General features: G+C 35.6%; 1 protein-coding gene across 14 annotated transcripts in view; it reads right to left on the reverse strand.

The window, feature by feature from the left end:
* The window catches only part of PHF20L1 (PHD finger protein 20 like 1), a 124536-nt gene that overhangs the window by 94231 nt on the left and 9242 nt on the right, over positions 1-21063 (reverse strand). For all 14 annotated transcript variants that reach the window (XM_069081166.1, XM_069081174.1, XM_069081172.1 and 11 more), the window contains exons 2-3: positions 3634-3805; positions 3398-3482 (exon numbers count right to left, since the gene is read on the reverse strand). In XM_069081166.1, the coding sequence (XP_068937267.1) occupies positions 3398-3482; positions 3634-3805 (257 nt within the window). The remainder of the gene's footprint in view (positions 1-3397; positions 3483-3633; positions 3806-21063) is intronic.

Consider the following 21063-nt stretch of genomic DNA (forward strand, 5'->3'; position numbering starts at 1 on the left):
CAGAAAATGCATGGGACAGATCTATAATTGTCAAAAGAGCACATTTTATTTGAATACAAACAAAAACAGTATCATCTAATCCTGCCATTCAATTTATAGAGGAAGGAAACTAAGGTACAGAGTGGTTAAACGACTTCACCCTAGGTTTTGTAGCTAAGTTAATAACAGTGTGAAATCTAGAGCCCAGGTCTCAACTCCTAGACCTTTGTTCATTCCAGTAAACAAAACTGCTTCCAAGACATTAGAATCCTGTTTATGTCTAATGTAATAGATAATCATTTATAATTTCATTAAGTCTCTTTGTCTTAATTATATGCAGATTAAAAAAAAAGGAAGTACCAGGGGCGGCTATGTGGCCCAGTGAATAGAGCACCGGCCCTGGAGTCAAGAGGACCTGAGTTCAAATTCGGCTTCAGACACCTGACACACTTACTAGCCATGTGACTTTGGGCAAGTCACTTAACCCCAATTGCCCTCCAAAAAAAAAAAAAAGGAAGTACCTTAGTTAAGTCTAGGTTTCTGCTATGAAATGGAAAATAAAAAAGTAGAAATTCAAAGGTATTCATTTACTCACAGGCACTAGTAAAATTAGCACATTTGTTAATCAGTGCAGTGTTTGGTTTTGACAATGCTTCATGAGCTTATTTTATCTAAATATTTTAATTAGAAAAATATCATTTCATAAAATATATTTAATTTGGTATTTTTTACTAAATAGCATGCAATTTAGTATTGTCAGTGGCTTAACGTTTAACAGCATGGACACATATGGTTTACATACAGAAGCATATAACTAGTTGGTGTTTTTAAAAATACATAGATGCTTAAATAATACTATGATTTAAAGTCAATAATTCCAACTCTACTAATTAGTGCAATCGTATTCCTCCTGCTTACTTGCCACTGCATTCAAATAATCACGTATGGCTTTGATAGTTTTTCTTGAGATCCCAACCTTGCTTTCCAACTTGATTTGCTGCTCCTTTTCAAAACATATTTGTCTCTTCAATAAGGTGAAGTTGCACACTACCCTTTACACATATTACATACACCCTCAGTACCATACTTTTGTTTTTGTTGTTCCTAGCATACAAAATGTCTAATTTTTAGCTTTTTGCCAAAATAAATCCTTTCTATCCATCAAGGATAAATCTTGAGGGTTCCAACCACCTCTAGGAAGCTTCTCCTAACTAATTCAATTCGCATTTATCTCTTCCTTCTCTAAATATCTCCTGGCCTTAGAATTCTTGCCATAAATGGCTCTGCACTTAACAGTTCATATGGGTTAATTCTGTTTCCCCAAATAAACCCAAAGCTCAAGTTTTGTTGTTATTGTTCAGTCATTTCAGTTGTGTCCAACTCTTCATGACCCCTTTTGGGGTTTTCTTGCTAAAGATAGTTGAGTGGCTTTGCCATTTTCTTCTCCAGCTCATCAGGGTAAAGTGACCTGCACAGGGTCACAAGGCCAGGAAGTGTCTGAGGACACTTCCTGACTCCAGTCACTGCTCTGTCTAGGGGCCCAAAACTCAAGTCATGCCTAACTCTTCCTTTATATTCACAAGGCGCAGATAAGTTATACAACTAATATTTCTTGAAAGAACGACTGAAAGTTTTGATCACTCACTAAGGGCTTTCAACATCAGCAGAGGCCCTCACCGTTTACTGACATCATCTTCCTTAGTTTTCTACTAATAATAACTTATATACACATTTTAAGAGCCTATGAACAAAAGAGACAGGAAGTAGACATATAAGAACTGAAGGAGAAGAATTAATGATGTACACACGCACACACAACACACACACACACACGCACACACACACACAAATATACGAATGTACAATTGTATAAGGGATATACATAAATACATGTAAAACACTTTATCATACACAATGCACAATCAGTAAGAGTGTTTAGTCTTAGAATTACGGAAAAAAAAGGGTCACCCTTGCTCTTCATTCAAGCATTCCAATATATGAACATTGTCCTAATTTCATTTCCTAAGATGTAGTTGATTATGAACAATTTAATAGTGCTTGGACAACCTTCTAGAAGTAAGGCTGGGAGTGGACTACAGTCAGATACAACCTTCACCTATAAAGTAGAAGCCTCGAAAACACCACTTTTCCCCTTGTTGCAGCCATGTCACATGTAATCAAATTACTGTCAACTTTATTACAAGAAATGAAGACTTCGGCTAAGGTCTTTGTTTAATTACTTAGACATTGCTAGTTAAGCTGCTATTACATTTTTTTTCCCACTTTATCTTCCTCTCTATATCCCCTTTTAAAAAATTTCCTAATACTAATCCTTCTTTCCCCATCTCCATTCCAGTGACTGTTTAAGGCAGAATTTTTTATATTTTTCTAGAAAAAGTCATCATTTATTTACAGATGGCTCTACATTTATAATTAGCAGCTACTAATGGCAAGTATTGTTCTTTCTAGTTTATTTTGTAAAAGTAACTTTTCTTTGGATAACAAATTTCTATTTTTTTTTTTACCATTTCTCACATTCTAACAATACAAAAGGACATTGTCTCATAGTCTTAATACGTGAGAAAAAGGGTGGCAATAAAACAAGGTAGTAGGCTGAAATCAGGTCTCAAATATTGCCTTACACATTAAGTGACTATGTGAAGCAAGTCATTGAACCTTATAGTTTTCTCATCTGTAAAACGAGGATAATTCTTGAACTACTTGGTTATTAGCAAGGCTAATATGAGAAAAGCACTGTGCTAACATAAAATAACCGACATATTAACATCTCTCTGACTACTCCATTGTTTGTTTCTTCTCTTAACATTTTAGTAAAAGTACAAAATAAAAAATAATAAACCAACTCATTGTCAATTATATAAATGACAAGAGTAGGCTGGATAAATGAAAGCCACAAATGATTAAAAAGAGTTTTGAGACTCATCCCCAAAACATCTTACTTAAATGATCAAAAAAGGATATCAACTTTTTTCTTTACCCTTTTCTACTCCCTGCTGCAAACATAAAGCCTAAACCAGCCCAATAGCATACACATAATGTTTCTTTAATTGAAATAATGATTATTACAATTGTAAAATGGGCAAAAAGCTATCAAAGAGAAGAGGTATAGAAAAATTATCAAAATGATGAACTATAAATCCATTACCTACCAAAAGAAATTTTAATCAATTATATTCATCATTCAGTCCTTTATTATGCTTATCTGTAACAAGTGAGATAAATTTTTACTAACCCCAAATGCTCAAAAATGAAAGATTTCCAAAAAAGAAACAATGGAAGGTAACATGCCAGTGAAAGAAGACACTATATGGAGATACTACATAAATTAGAACTAGAGGTGAAGTTGACTTTTGGATTTTTTTTGCCCTTGCTTTAAACATCATTTCCAAATACATACCTTCTTTGTTAATTGCTTCAATCTTGGCAGGGTAATATCGGCAGTCTGTCCAACGCGCCAGAACTTCTTCTCCAGCTTTAAAGTCCTATTTTAGACAACTTTAATGATTAATAACTTCAGTAAAAAATAAAGATTATTTTTTTTAAAAAGTGGAGTTCTTATTAAATCTCATACAATTCTTTTTAAAAAAAATACACATCTACTAAAGAGAAGTATTATCAAAGTTTGTTACTTACAAAAAACTCTTCCTCATCTTTCAGTCCTTCTTTTCTTAGTGCTGGTCTTTCCAAGGGTCGCAATCTATTGCTATCCCAGTAAATCCACTCATCATAACGATGACTCCAGCGTTCAAAATGAACCAACATCTTACCCTCCTCATAGTCTATTTTTTCAATTCTTGATGGGTACCTTAAACAAGAAAAGGGAGGCTTGATACTACCAAGTTTCTTAAATTTGTTTTTTCAAGTCATGAAGCAAGGAGCTGCCCCTAAAAAGAATTTTTTATCATTAAAAATAAAAATATGGTATGACAATCTCAGTATTAGTGACCAGTGGTTTTGTCTTATATTAAAATCCATAATCCAAGTTACTCACATAAAAACACTGAAACTACCCCATCTCTTCACTTTATAGTTCTCTTACTAAACATACTAGATTGTTCAAATTAAAGCATAAAGCAATATTTTAAAAGGATCAATAAAAGCAAAGAATAGATGTCTCAGATTGACCTCATATTATAGCTAGTTTCCAATAAATACAAAAATCTGTTTTTCCTGTATGGAGTGGTAACTTTAAATCCAACTGCAGTGGACCCTTTTATATCCTAGTTGGAAAACAGAGTCAATTATATATCCTAAACATGCTATATCAGACTATATCAGATATGATATCATGCTTCGGTGTTATGAACTGAAGTATATTTAAATCCACAAATAAGTAGAAGGTTCTAGCCCATATTTCTATGTCATTCCATAAAACTCTTCAAAACAAATTCACACAAACAACAAAATCTGATGGCATGTTTTTATTGAATATGAAGAATCATTTTGTTGGTTTTTAAATGATCTCTTCCTGGTATATGACTGTGAATCAATCAGGTTACCCATAATTTCAACAGAATCGAAAGCACATGAACCACAGGGCAAGGGAAAAAAGCATGCAGTATATCACAAATACTATCACTAGAAATAGAGTAAAACGGGGGCAGCCAGGTAGCACAGCAAGTAAGAGCACCAGCTCCAGTGTCAGGATGACCTGGGGATCGAATCCCGGGCTCAGACACTTAGCACCCACCCAGAAACACCTGGCCATGTAACCTTGATCAAGTTACTTAACTCCAATTGCTTAAGGGTGGCCAGGTATCTCAAAGAGTAAGAGCACCGGCTCCAGTGTTGGGATGACCTGGGGATCAAATCTGGGCACAGATACTTAGCACCACACCCAGAAATAGCTGGCCATGTAACCTTGAGCAAGTTGCTTAACCCCGATTGCTTTAAAAAAAAAAAAAAGAAACAGAGTAAAATGTACCATAGGTGATATATGATCATAAAAGAAGGTTGGCCAGTAATTGAGAAAGAATAAAGGTCAAAAGAGACCAAGTAATGCACTATTATACACAAAATATCAAATAAATAAAATTTAAAAAAAGACATTGTAGCAAGCTGGGTAAATCAGCTAAGGAAGATTTGTAGAAAGAACTTTTAAAAAGAAAATCACCTAGACGGGCAAAACATATTTTTAATACATGGTTTTTAATTTTAACAGATTATGGAGGCAATTCACAATTTGGTCACTGGTTTGATTATTGTCCTTAATTTCAATCCTTATTTCAAAAGTGTTTTAGTTTATTTTGTTGTCCTTACATGAACAATTTTGCTCCTAGCTCTAGTCATCATTCTGCTCACTTCATTTTGTATCAAGTTGATAACTGCCCAATGTTCTCTGAAATTATCTTTTGGCATTTCTTATGGTACAATATTTCATTATATTCATATACTGAAATTTGTTCAGTCATTCCACAATTAATGGGAACTCTCTTTAAGATTCTGTTTTTTTGCTTTTCTTTTTTCCCCCTTAAGTATTAGGAAGTTTGTTTTGCTTGAAACACAGAGCCCAGTGAATATAAGGCACTTAATAAAACTTGCTGACTATTTACTCTCTGGCATTATCTTCCCTCTTAGCTTCACCTACTCTTGGTCAATCCCTGCTTGTTTTTTGTTGCTGTTGTTGAGTTTGCAATTTCTACATCAAAGTCTGTGTGATTCAGCCTTCCTTTGTACATTAGAGATTCATCTGAAGCCTACTTTCCCCTATCCTTTATTCCACGCTCGTACACATTTCATACTTAATTTTTAGAGCCATCTCTACTCTAAATGTTCATATAGACTATTTGTACCTGACCTGTGGTAGAGCCTTCTGTAGCAGCAAGCACCCCGGCGTCCTCAGGGTTTGCTGCTACCACAGGTTCTTGGATCTGCTTTGTTAAAGGAAAGCAACTCAAAATGGGTTAACAAGCTTACTTTAATCAGTCAGACATATATCGTTTACCTTGTTCAGGGGAGAAGGTCAGCACCCCGAACTTCAAAGTATACAGTCAGAATTATCAAGACAGAAACAGATCAAGTAGACAGCTTTCCAAACTGTCCAGCCATTACATCCATACCCAATCAACATCTGGGTTTTTCAAAGGGGGGGGGGGGGGGGTGGCCCTGGACAACGGCTTCCCAGAATACAGATCAAATCACATAACACTTCTCAAAGTGAGCCCCCAAAACAAAGGTACACATCAGGGCTTATATAGCCTTCTCCTGGCTCAGATAATGTAACAACCTTATTGACTCACTGGCCAATCAAGAAATATCTACTGAAAAACAAGCCTCCCACCCCAGGCTTCAGGTGCACTTTAGCCTAGGGGCAGGGAAGATCTTCCAAATTTGCATTCCCATTACACCTTCCAAGCTCATGTTGATCTGATCAGCCACAGATGGTCACACTGTACCACAACTCCAAAATAGTGACACCATTTTGGTCCTCTTTGAGAATGAAGGACAACAACCAACACTTATCCCAATTACGAGAAAAATCAAGTTCCATCCCCCTTTTCCTCTCTTCTACATTAGTGTATTCCTTTTATTCTCCCTTGTCTTTCTATTAAAACTCTCAGAATAAAACTAATCCACTTGCAAGACCTGTTTTATTTAACACCTTCTTTGAAACATTAAAGACTTGAAAGGATACTTGTTTCTTCTACCTCAATTAGAATGTTAGCACTGCATCACACAACTCCTAGTCACTTAAATAAAATTATATTTCTAGGTATCTCTGGACTCTAGTATTTTATATTTCCTACTCGGGTCTAGTCTTTTCATAAGAAATACTTCAAAGTTTTCTTCTATGTTACGGATACATTTTCTACCTGTAGGGTACTTCCTGGGAATCAGCTTTAGGGAAATTATTCTTGGTTGTAAGCCTTATCCTTTTTGTAATATTGTATTCCAAGATCTTTTTCAATATAATAAGAAATGGCTAGGTCTTAAAATGATACTAACTCTAGTTCCCTTGTTACTTGAAATACTTCTGAATACTTACAGTCTTTTTTTTTTTTTTTTTGGTGTGGGAGGGAGGAGTTTTGTATTTTGGCTGTGACATTCCTGGGACTTTTCCTTTTGTGTTTTTTTTTTCAGGATGTGACCAACAGATTCCTTGTATTTTTGATTTGTCCTGTTTCTAATGGATTTGGACAGCTTTATGATTTCTTGAAGTATAGCACCTAGGCTTTTTTTTTTTTAATCATGGTTTTCAAGGAATGGAGAACTTCTAAGTATGTAACAAAAATTTCCATTTCATAGCACTTTAAAGGTGAAAATTGAGGTTGGAAGAAGTTATGTGACAAGACCATGCTCATATATGTTTAAATATCAGGGATAGGATTTGACAACCAAAGTCTTCTTGACTGAAATTCTAGCACTCTTTCAACTATACCTGATACTTTCCAAAGGTAGTCCTCCTTCTTAGGGTCCTCACAGTCAATAGGCCAAACTATACATGTCATTTGGATAACAGTAACATCTTGCAAAAGGGTTCAAGATAGTGAGATGAGGAGTCATGAAAACAGATGGCTTCCTTCTCTAAATTCCTGTAACATTTATCACGTATACTACGCATTCATATTCATAAAGGAATATCTTCCTGAGAGAGCAAATATTATAGAAATTTCTAGAAAAATTAATAAAAAACTGAAATATAACCTGTGATTAGAAGAGAAAAGTAATAAATTAGGAACCAGATCACTAGGTATTATGAAGAGAGATTACTGGCTTTGGCTATGTCACTAATTTTTAACTCAACAAATTAGATGAAAGGTTCCCTGTAGATGGTGAGATTCACCAGATACTGTTTACAAAAAAAAAAAAAAATCAAGTCCTGAACAATGCAGAGCTTCCTACATGAGATACATAACCCCTCAACGTTTAGCCTACACTAGGAAAAAACAAGTGGACAAAGAAAACTTATTGTCCAGGCAAAGGACAATTGGTTGAATAACCCACAGATTTGATTCAGTAGATCACTGAATATCTTTTGGGCAGATGCTATGCATGGGCAATGAGCTAAGTTTAAAATTGAATAGGAGGAAAATGGGATGGATTCCCTTTAGGAAATCATGCATTTCATGATTATTAAACTTCCCCCTAAGGAGAAAACCTTTTTAACAACTATTATTTAACAGCTATTCAGGTGATGCTACATGGATGTGAGACATGAAATGCTACAATTTCTGAAAATTTAAAGTTGAAGGTTATTCAGATAATAAAAGCAGCATTACTGTGATATTTGGGTCATTTCAAAAAGATCGTTAATTCTGAAATGTGAATAACATTCAGATAATAATTTGACACTGCCGATTCATATTTTAAATACTTAAGATAAACTGGAGATAAAAGAATCACAAATCTTAAAAGTGTGGAAGAATCTCCGAGAGGATCTAATCCAATGCTCAAATTAAAACTGCCCAAGTTCACACAACTACTAAGTGTTTGGGGCCAGGTCTATAACTGAGACCTTTTGACTCATATTCCAAGTTCTTTTTTACTATACCATGAGATTTCATTAAAACTTCTTAATTTGAAAGCTGCGAAATTATAAAGACAAGGTGGCCCCTAAAAAGACATATGAGAAGATACCTCTACCCACTCCTTTTAAGAGATGGGGGTAGGGAGGATAGTCCACTGGTATGGATCATTGAATATAAAGTATTAATATATATTTTTTAATGTGATTAGTTTTGCTAATTTTTTCCCCTATTCTTCCTCATTTTCTTTGTTCTTTTAAAGAAGCCATTTGTCATATGGGGTAACTCTCTAGGAGGGGCAAAGAAAGGAATAAAAGGGATAAATAAGACAATATTAAAAACAAAAGATCAATTAAAATATTTTTAAACCTTAACAATTTAACTTTATGTGTTAAATATAAAACTATAGGATTCACCAACAAGATTTCAACCATGTCCTTTCTATGTATTACAAATTTTCCATCACCAAATCCTACAAATTCTTCCTCTTAAGTGTTTTTCAAATAAATTTATTTCCTCACATTTAACCCCACATCAGAGCCCAGTCAGATGCCCATCTTTTTGCTTTCTCTCTCTTAAGAATATTCTTTTCAACCAGGAATTAATCATGTGACTTTCTTTCAAGGATCCTGCATTAACTCTCAATGTCTTCCAAATAGAATTTAAATCTATGATGCAGAATTTAAGGAATTGAAACAATTGATGTATTCTTCATTTTCTCCCACCCAAGGACTCTATCTTACATCCTAGCACAACTCAATTCATGCTTTCTGTTCAACCTGGCATCTCCTTCCTCAGATTTTGTATTTTATTATCTCTTTTGAAAACTTTCTGTCCTCTCTACTAATCCATATTTCTTTCACATCCAACATTTTGTTCAAGATTCATCAAGTTCTTAAAGCCTTTCTATATTAATTCCATCATTCTAGTCACTTAACTATAGCATTCAATCCTAACAATCTTTCCTATTCTCCAGTCTCCTTTACGCTAAATCCTTAACATTTAGGATGCTTCAAGGATACCTAAGTCCTTAAGTGTAAGTATTCCTTCCACAGATACAAAATGCAACCTCCTCCATATTTCAGTAGATATCACCTTTATAACTTGACAGAGTTGAAAAAAAAAATACTACATAGTAGCCAACCTGCTTGGATAAGAGCTTTTATGACCTTAGCTAGGCATTATTGTGATATTTGGGTCATTTCAAAAAGATCGTTAATTCTGAAATGTGAATAACATTCAGATAATAATTTGACACTGCCAATTCATATTTTAAATACTGAAGATAAACTGAAGTCACTGGAGTGACAGTTTGTCAGTAATTATATCTCCAGCAGCTAGTACAGTGCCTTGAGCAAAATACATATTTAAATGTTTGTTGAATTGTTATTAATCTATCTGTTTTCAAGCATGTTCTCAAATCCTTGCTAACTAAGTATGCTTATTATAGTAAGGCAAGCAAACTATCATGATCTTTAAGTTTACAACATGATTTCTCCACAGTCCTGTGAGGTAAGTGTTGAAAATATTATTATTTACTTACTTCCAGATGAGGAAACCGAGGCACAGAAAAGCAGGCTTTTCCAAAGTGTCATAGCCAGGAATTACAAGAGATTAACTCCAACCTGGTCAGATCTTTGGCCTCTGAATCCTATGCTCTTTACAATACAGCACTCTGTCTCCACAGGGCCTATGGGAGCCTGACAATTGACCTCAACTGACAAGGCCTTTAAGAATTCCCTGTCACGATAATGCATTGGAAAATGCTATCTGCTGAGTAACACCTGAAGAAGTTACAAACTGCAAGGCACTACCGTGTTTCCCCGGTAATAAGACACTGTCTTATTAATTTTTTTGGAAAGAAAAACACCAGAGGGCTTATTTTCAGGGGAGGGCTTATGTTGTCCTGCCTCAGCTCTCCTCCGTGGCACTGCTCTCAATGGCGCCAGCAAGCAAATCACTGGGGAAGAACAGGATGACGCGCTCACTGCTGCAGCTCTGATTGGATGCAGCTCGGAGCGCGGGGTGCGTTTCACAGGGGGGGGGGGCGGTGCATACAGAGGGTACTGTAATGTAGCTTGTAGCACAGGGGATCCCCTTCACTACAGTAGCAATCTCAATAGGGCTTATTTTCGGGGGAGGGCTTATTTTAGAGGAATCTTACACAGTAAGGGGAGGGCTTCTTTTTGGGATAGGTCTTATTATCGGGGAAACACGGTATTGTAGAGGTGGATATATAAAAGTAGATAAAATATAGTTAGTCTTTGTTATCAAGAAATTTATGCTGAAATAATACCAGTATTCAAACAATAAATACCAGGAAGAAAAGTACTATGAGAAGTGCTAAGCAAAGTGCTATGAGAAAGATGAGGGAGAGATTTTTTTCACTCAGTCAGGGGTAGGTGTTATGGCTCAGGAAGTCTTGAGAGAGCTGTAAGCACCTAAGTACAGTTTTGAAGCGGGGGGGGGGGGGTCCTTCAAACAGCTAAAGAACATAGGATCACATTCTGAGAGACATAAAGAACTTTTGGGAAGAATGAGCACAACTCCCTTATTTGGCAGCTAAAGAAATTAAAACACGGAAAAGTTAATTAACTTTCCATAGGTGACACAGCTTAATAAGAATCTTAGGAAGGATTTAAACTCAGGTACTCCTAATGTCAAGTTCAGTACCCTATCCACTAACCAAACTACTCTGAAAACAAGGAAAAGAAAATGAAATCATTCTAGGTATACAAAGGCACAAAGACAGGAGATGGCTCTTATACATCAAGTGACAAAAGCAGTTCACATTGTCTAGAATCAAGAAAATTAAAGAGTAATAATAAATTATTAATAAATAATATATTAATTCATAAATTAAGCTACTTTATTTTTAAATAAAGTAATTTGATATTAATAAATTAATTTATTAATAATAAAAACAACAAATACAATAATAAAAAAGTAAACAGGAGACTGGCTATGAAAACTTTAAATGCTACTGTGGCAATGAGGAAATCATTAAAGCTCCGAGTAGAAAACAAGGACAGAGTAGCACATTAGGAAGTATATCTCTCAGGGTGAAATTGGAGAAGGAATGTTGAAGGCAAAACAACAAAGTTAGAATACTATTCTACCATGTTTAAGTGAGGTCAGAGCCAAAATTAAATTATATGTGACAAGAACTTACTGAATGCCTAATATATAATAGGCACTATACTAAGCACTGGGAATACAAAGACAAACAAATGAGATTCCCCTTCTTTCCAGGAGTTTACATTCTAGTCAGAAGAGGAAGGATACAACACATAAACAGAGAAGTAAATCCCCAAGGTGAGAAGGAAGGCTATTCCAGAAAGCCTGTGCAAAGGCAAGAAGGATGGTGATGAAATGTCATTTGCACAGGGGAACAGCAAGTACTCTAATTCGGCTGAACAGAGCCAAATGGGAGGAAGTAATGTAAAGATAGCCTGGAAGGATGGGCTAGATTCAGCCTGTGAGAGGCTTTAAATACCAAACAGATCCATTTGTATTTTATTATGGGAGCAAAAACTAAAGCTTCTTAAGCAGGAGAGTGATACGGCCAGACCTATACTTTATGACTATCAATTCTACAACTGTATGGAGGATGGATTAGAGAGGGTACAGATGGGATGCAAAGAGCTCAAATTATGTGACTCCTACATAATCAATTTGAGAAGTAATAAGGGTCTTAACTGTGGTGGTTGTGGTGAGTAGAAATAAAAGAACTGGTAGGAAAGAAGTGATAGAAGTAGAGATGTGACAAGATTTGGCAACTGACTGGATATGCGTGTGGAAGGGCAAGAGTTCAGAGTTGAGGAAGATCTCCCTGGTTTAACACTCCCTGGATGCTAGAAAAATAGTAGTACCTTTGACAGAAATAGGGAAGTCACCAGGAGATGAGGGTATATGGTAAGAGCAAACGTTCAGTTTTGGATATAGTAAATTTGAGATGCTTATGGAGCACTCTAAGGGAAATGCCCAGCATGTAGTTGAAGATGCAGTACTAGAGCTCAAGAGAAGAGGATCAAATCTATAGATTGCACAGGAAAGAGAGTTAAACCCAAGAGAAATGAAAAGACCCAGGAAGTTATTGTTTATATAGGGAGTAGGGAATTGATGTGAGAGACTATTAAGGAATAATCAAGAACGTTTGGTAACTAAAGGAATAGGAAAGGGGGAAGTATTTAAGATCGCTGGTTGTTTAAGTTTGGGTAACTGGGAGAGTTTTACCACCAAAAGAAACAGAATTAGGAGAGAGACCTTACGCAAATACTCAAGGGAGCTCAATTTTAGATGTGTTGGGTCTGAAGTGCTAGCTGAATATTCAGATAGCCTGTTGAAAATACGGGACTGGAGCTTTGGGAAGAGAAAAATGGTTGATAACTTGATTATATATTTAAAAGAAACAGCAAGTTGTACATAACATTCAGTTTCATGTACAATCATGTTTTTTTTCTATTTTACTATGTCATGGAAATGCTTGTTTTATTTAAGTTCAGAATAAAATAAAATTTAAAACTAAATTAAAAATAACTTTTAAAAAGACACAAAGGGTAGAGATACAGATTTATAAGATTTTCAATAGAGGTGATAAGCCAAGAAATGAAAATTGATAAACCTACCAAGGGCCATAGCACAGAAGGTCAGAGAACACCCACGTTTTAAGGGGCAAAAAAATGGAAAGCCAGTAAAGGAAAGAGAAATAAGAAAGTTAGGAAAAGAGCCACAAGATTGTAGTCTTACAGAAGCCAAGAGAACAAAAAATATCAGAATTAGAAATTCATCAACAGTGTCAAATAAAGATATAGATAATAAAAGGTCACTTGATTTATAAGAGGTCATTAAGGACCCTGGACTAGGGATAGAAGTCAGATTGAAATGCTGAAGCAGGCTTAAAAATGTGATAGTAGAGTCATCATACATACTCTTATTTTTCTAGAAGTCTGACAGTGAACAGGGGAAAAGAGAAGGATAAGGAAATAAAAGAAAGGTGATAACAAGGTCAACTGAACGTTATGTTTTGTCTTGAAGAAAAGTGGAACCTTGAACATAGACTAATGGGAAGAAGCCAGAAGTAGAATAGAATGAGACTGATGATGCATAAGAAAGGCAAAGATTCTTGGAGCAAGGTCATGGAAAAGATAGAGGGAAAAAAAATAGGTGATGTAATGGAAATGAGGTCCACCTTATCCTCTAACGCTGGAGGGAAGGAGAGGGTAGGTGAGGGCAATGCTAGATTTAAAAGGAAGAAATGGAGAGTGGAGGAAAGGTCACATCAGAGAACCGCTCTCTTCTCAATAAAGGTATAGGTCATTTGCTGAGAATGAGAGATGTGCATTTGGGAATATGATGACAAATAGCTCTGGTACTGATCATCTAAGGTCATTTGCTAAGAATGAGAGATGGGCATTTGGGAATATGATGACAGAATAGTTCTGAAACTGATCACTTCTGTCTTGTATTATACTAGAAATCTGTCAAAAAACAACTTTATCTTAATTTTTGTTTTTAAGTCCTTATGGTATTACAGCACTACCAAAACTACGGCCACTTATTTTCTACATCATGAAAAAAAGGATTATCTATTTATTTTCTTATATAAGCTGGGATTCAATCATATTTCTAATGAGAATACAGTTCTAGCAAAGGTTATATTTTTGTTTACATAAGGAATCTGAAAGTAATTATGAAACTCTATAAATACCCCCTTCAAGAAAATAAATGACAAGCATGGGCAATCTGTCTTCTTTTTGGTGTATCTTTAATGTTTTCCAAAATATCAAGGTTTCAGATACTTATAAAGTGCCTAAATATGAAAAATAATTAAATTATAAAGTAGTGGTAGAAAAATAGCACATTGCATCAAAAGTACAATTACAAAAAATCAAGGAATGAATCAACTTTAAAATGCTCGTGTTACCAGTCTTTTAATCTTTTATTTTTTCAAAAAACATGAAATCTAGCATGCTGTCATCAAATACTGCATACCTTTAGAAACCCAAAATGAACAATTAAATCCTATATTTGATTTCCTTCACATGAGCTAAACTGTATTTGCCACAACTAAATGATGATTGTCAGTTTGTAGTATTCCCAAATCAATTGGTTTTATTTAACAAGCAGTTATTGCAAAGGCAAATTTTGCCAATATTAATTTTTATTGTTTTTTAAAATCTAACTTTCAACAATGAGAACAAATCAGACTTCTGAAGTATTCCTGAATGCTGAATATTTAAGCAAAAACCATCACCTTTATATTACTATTAGTTTTCAGTCAAATCTAGCTTCACGTTCTCAATCCAGATACACATTTAGAGATCTACCTAAACTTCCACTCTGACATAATACCTACCCTCACTCAGTGATTCTGAGCCACTCCTCTCTGCCATTTTAAAAAAATCCATTCTCCAACTTTCAATAACCATTCCTTTATTCCCATCCCCACTCCCACCCCAATCGACCACTTTAAAGCTACCCAATAGTTCCAATGTTCTCTCTGGAAAGCCTGTTCCACAGGTAACAAACTAGATTTTATTTTAAACCTGTTATTTTGTTGCTCCTTCCATCTTCTTGTGCTCCCTGAGACGTGGGTCCCTCCTGATCACAGATTACGAGCTACTCTTTCTAGCTCCGGCTGTACACTGACCCATACCCATCAACTCACTAGTTGTGGTGGGAAATTGGAATAGTCCTTGCTCCCCCTTTGTCACTTCCAGGCTCTACCCCCCTTCCCCCCATCACTCAACAACCTCTCCTCCTCTGAAGTTCATTCAGTCCATATTTATCACCCAATTCAAGATTCTGGTATCTGTTTACTAAAGATCTTCAGGACACTTTCCTTCCTATGAGTTCAGTGACTTGTTCATAATCTCTCTCCTCTCCAACTTCTGCCCTCATACTAGGGGACTTCAATATACAATATAAATAACTTCTTCAAATGCCCTAACCTCAAGAGTCCTCAACTTAGCCATTTTCCATAGCTTCTTCCATCATACCAGTTACACACAGGGATTTGTTACATCCTTGACCTTGCCATCAACTACCATAAATATCCATGTTTAGGAATTCTAAAATTCCTTTATCTGATCACAGTGTTGTCATTCCACCTCCCCTAATGCCTTACAACTCCAAACTCTGTTCTCTATCCTCATTTCATCCTTCAATCCCTTCACCCCCAAGTTCTTTCCCAAGCCCTCAAATCCTGTAGAACTGCCATATTCTCTTCCCTTCCCCACACGATCCCTTGGTGAACCAGTTTAATTCTACACTATCCTCCTCTCTCTAGTCCCTTTCCCTTTTTCTCCATTGAAGATCTGCCCCTTCCAATTCCCAGCTTTGGATCACTTCCACTATCCACTGTCTTCCCTCCTACTGTGCTGTTGAATGAAGTTGAAGAAAATCACAAAACCATACTGGGTCCATGACAAATTTATATTACATAATCTCAACTGGGCCTTCCCTGTAGCAAGGCAACTCTGTTACAACTGCCTTATTAATTCACTATACCACTCACCACCATGATTCTTCTAAACCTTTCCATCTCTCTTCAAAACCTCTCACAGCTCCTCTTCCCCTTACCCTCTTAGCTGAGAACCTTGCTTCAATTCACATCATTTAGACGTCTCTTCTTTCATTCATTTCTCATGGAGAAGTCGTCCATTTCTTTGCAAAGGCAAACCCCTATACCTGCACAAGTAATTCCATTCCATCCAATCTTCTCCAACAGATTGGCCCTTGTATCACCTCTATTTTCTCACTATTCTTCAATCTTTTCCTATTTAATGGCTGCTTCCCTACTCCCTACAAATGCCCATATGTTCCCCCTCCATCCTCAAAAAACTTTCATTTGATCCTCCGGTCTCTTAGCCAACAAGCCATTCCTCCTCCCTTTTGTAGCTAAACAGCTTGAGAAGGTATCAATAAGCACTGCTTTCATTACCTCCCTCTCATGCTTTTCAGTCTGGCTTCTTAACTTTTCATTCAACTGAAACTGCTCTCCAAAGTTACTAATGATCTCTTAATTAACAAATCTAACAAGCCTTTTTTTTTTCAATGCTCATCCTTCTATTTCTCTGTAGTCTCTGGCACTATCATCTTCTCTGACACTCTGGTCTCTAGGTTTTCATGATACTTCTTTCCTGGTTCTCCTATCAGACAGCTCCTACTCTGTCACCTTTACTGGATCTTCATCCAGGTCACTCCTGCTAAATGTGGAGATGCTCTGTCCTGGGCTCTCTTCTTCACCTTCTATATTATTTCTCTTGATGATCTCATCGGCTCCTTTGGATTCAATTATCATAATGTAGATCTATTTTTTGCAGCTCTAACCTCTGTCCTAAACTCCAGCTTTGAATCTCCAACTCCCTACTAGACACCTCAAACTGGATGTCCCATAGAATCTTAAACTCAACATGTCCAAATCTGAATATATTATCTTTCTCTTCAAAACCTCCCCTTCTTCCTAACTTCCCTATTACTGTCAAAGATATCATCATCCCCTCAGATAGTCAGTCCCACAACCTAGGTGTCATCCTCAATTCCTTACTCTTTTCATTTCTCATATTCAGTAAGTAGCTAGTTTCTGTTATCTCTTCCTTCGTAGTATCTCATATATATGACTTCTATTCTCTGCTACTGCAACCACCTTGGTGCAGGCCCTTCTCATCTTACACCTACACTACTGTAATATCCCACTAGTTAGTCTTCTTGCCTAAAGTTGCTCCCCATTCCAATCCATCTTCACTCAGCAATCAAACCAATCTTCCTAAAGTGGCTCTGATCAAATCATCCCCTCCTCATTCAATAAATTTCAATTGTTCCCTATTACCTCCAAGATCAAATATAAAATCTTTTGTTTAGAGATTAAAGCCATTTATTACCCAGCTCTCTAGGTCCTCAAGGGGGCCCTTTGACTGAATTCAAATCTCACAGAACAAATCCTCTTAATAAAAGTGTTCATTTTTTAAAAGTTGGACTCATTCAAAAGGCCATAACCAAGGACCTAGAAGGCCACATGTGACCTCAAGGCTGCAGGTTCCCCACCTGAGTGCTAGACCCTTCCTACCTTTCCAGTCTTTTTATACCTACTCCCCACTAACATTCTGCAATCTAGTGACACTGGTCTCCTTGTTTTTTGTACACAATTCTCCATCTTCCTATTCTATTTCACTGGCTGCCCACCATGCCTGGAATATTCTCCCTTTTTTAACATCTATGCCTCTCAATTTCCCTGGTTTCCTTCAAGTCTTAAAGTTCCACATTCTACAAAAAGCTTTTCCTAGCCCCCCTTAATATTAGTGCCTTCCCTCTGAAATTAACCCCAGATTATCTTGTATATATCTTGTTCACACATAAGTGTTTGCATGATGTCTACCCATTAGACCAAGAGTTCCTTGAGAACAGAGACTATTCTTTGAGTCCCCAGTAATTAGCACATGACTGGCACATAGTAGGCACTTTAATATTAATAAATGCTAGCTCAATGACTGGATGCTAGCCTTGGCTATGTCAAAAGATAATTGTTGTAGAGAAAACATTTAACCTTTGTGAACCTCAGTTTCTTCATCCACAAAATGAAGGGGCTGGACGAATTATTTTCAAGGTCCCTAGAAACTATAAGTCTAACAATTTTTTAAAGTTCAGTCTCTTAAAATTTAATGTTTTTCATGGCATTTTACTTCTGTATAGTCAATATTAGGAGACCAAATTAGGAGACTATTTTAAAACTATTACAATAAAGTATAATATAAAAAATACAATAAAATAAAAAAATAAAATATACATTCTTCTTGTAGCCAAGAAGTGAAAGCATACTATTATTCTGCAAAATTTTGTCTATTTATCCAAAATAAAATAAAGGATCCCTCTTAGTCTAGTTGCCTACAAGAAGAGAGAATATTTTGTTAGTGTTCTTTCCCACTGAGAAATCAAGTTCTTTCTTTCATAATATGGAAATCTAATGATCTCATTGTGGCACACTGTGGCATAGAAGTGACCCTAGTTTCTAATAGGCTATGTCAAATGAGTGCTGAACTGTGGAAGGTCCTACAAAGTTGAAATGGCTTATAATGCTGACCAAAGTCTGTCTCCAAGTCCTTACACTTACAAAACTCTTGAAAGGGTAATTAATAATGAGTTTTGCTGAAGGGTAACAAATGTTTCACCCAAAACAACTCTGGAGAATATTCAGTTACTAAGATTACATTCAGGAAGGGAACAGTGACATCAAAGAGATGAGATACTTTTAGTAATGAAAGAATTTCAGAAAAAAAGGTAAAAAAAAGAGAAATTGCATTGTCACTAGTTAAGATAGTCTTATACTAAGCCTAATAGGGATCTGGAAAATGGAATCCCATTTCTTCTTTTCTTCCTGCACACTGTGTTGTGGATCCCAATTTGGTACAGATTCTAAATGGCCAAGATCCCTGCGTTGAAGGTTTGATTCTAGAACCATTCCAGGGATAATCCTTAGAAGATTACCCTTAGGGTGGCCTGAATATCATCTTCTCTGCAGAGACTTTCTGGTTCCCTAAAACAATAATGATCTTACACTGCACTGAGTAATGCAGGACCTTTTTGAATCAAAGACAACATATATATACTAGTGGAGACAAGAGAGTAGCTATTGTTCCACCATCAATTAATTCACTGACCTTTCAAGTTTAAGAATTTGTCTATGTATATACATGTGTTTGAGTACATCTCAAGTAATACTTTAAGGGAAGAATACATTCAAAGACTTTTGAACAATCCTCATTTTTCTTCTCTTACTCACTGGCAAAGATAAAAACTTTACTTTAAACTTATATGGATCAGTCAGAGAAGTTTTTCAATGTGGTATTATGATAATACAGACAGTAAGATAATACAAGACCTTAAAGATTATTTAAAAGAAAAAAATGTTTTTTTTTTTTTGTTTTTGTAAATCACCAAGTCCAACTTCTAAGTTATTTCTAGTAAAAGAATTACTGGAAAATACTGAAATTCCAATGTATTGAGAATCTTGCATAAGCCAAGGAGAGATAAACTATTCTATGAACTCAAAATTTCCAATGGCACTACACTACTTCTGGCTATTCTTTTCTTCTCATTCCTGTTTTTCCTATCTCTTTTAGTGTGCCTATTATACATTCATTTGTTAATCATTTATTTTGCATAAGAGGCAATTTAAGGACATAATAGGCATTAAATATCTGTGTATATTTTTTTCCATTCCCCATCTTTTTCTTCTTTCTTCCTCCTCTGCGTATGCCTCTAGGTCTGAAGGTGCCTAGCACTTACTAAATGCTTACTGACTGATGCTTTTCATTACTTAAACAAGGTTTTCCTTATTCCTAGTCAGCCTACATTTCCTCAATCTCTAAATAACTTTCAGTCCTCTGCAAGTAAATCTTTCAAAATGTACATTTGTAAATGCTTCATTACTAGTTCAAAAACTCCAAATGTGTAGAAATAGCATTTGCCTTTTCAAAATTTAGACTACTCTACCAAAAACATCTAATTGGCGATGCTCAAAAACATCTGCCAGCTTTACATCTTTTTCATTCTTCTGTTTAGAACTAGAAGGAAATTTCATGGAATTATTCAGGAAAAAGTAGAAAAAGCATAAATTGTATGAATTTTATAGAATATACTTTCTAAAGTCCACTTGCATAGCTTCTAAATCATAAATTTGCTTACAATAGAGTATATTTTCATTAAAATAAGGACACATCAGAATTTAAATCATCACTAAATAAGACAGTTAGATTGAACCATGGAATTCCCCTACATAGTATGGGGTACACAGACACACACTATTTGTGCCCAACCTGTGGTAGAGCATTCCAAGATTATATTGGTCTGATCAGTCACAGTCAGACATACTGAAACTTGACTCTAGCAAAGTGATGCCATTTTGGTCCTCTTTGAGAACAAAGGACAACAACCAACCAACAATTGGGTACACAAGCCATCACTAAAAACAGTAATGTGCTGAATTATTTTTCAAATGAAAAAAATTTTAATGGGTTTGTTTTGAGAGATACTCATTTTCATCACACTGTTACCTTACTTGATCAAAGAATTACAGAATCAAAGGCTGAAAACTAGTAGGGACCTTAAATGACATTTAGTCTAAGTCTACATATTAATAAGTATGTGTCAGAATTTTTTGTTGTTCCCTAAAATCAATTATTTTTCCTGATTCTCTTTCAATAGTTTTTATACATGGCAGTAAAGGTGGCAACCAAGATTAAAAGAAGATGGGTGATATGTATAGATATGTTTATACATGTAACTTGTTTCTGTTGATAACTGAGTATTTAACATATCAAATTAATAGTCTTTACTCAGATTGAAAGAAATTTAAAGCCAGATGTTTTCAGAATAAATTTATGGATTTAGGAAATATAAATTAATACACTCTACTCAAGAGGCATCAAGGTTTACTGTTTAGTCTGTGGAAAAGATGCTCAATCATCCAAGATTAACCCTTCAAACTGAAGCTGAATTACTTCTCAACTACTTCATAAGTATCTGCTTCACTTATCTTTGATAATTTGTTAGAGCAATAATAAAATTTCAGGCTTAGCTATATAAAATGTCTCAAAAT

This window comes from Petaurus breviceps, unplaced genomic scaffold, assembly GCF_028583685.1.
Source record: "Petaurus breviceps papuanus isolate PSGF00001 unplaced genomic scaffold, PetGlider_PUasm1.0 98, whole genome shotgun sequence".
Lineage (NCBI taxonomy): Eukaryota > Metazoa > Chordata > Mammalia > Diprotodontia > Petauridae > Petaurus > Petaurus breviceps.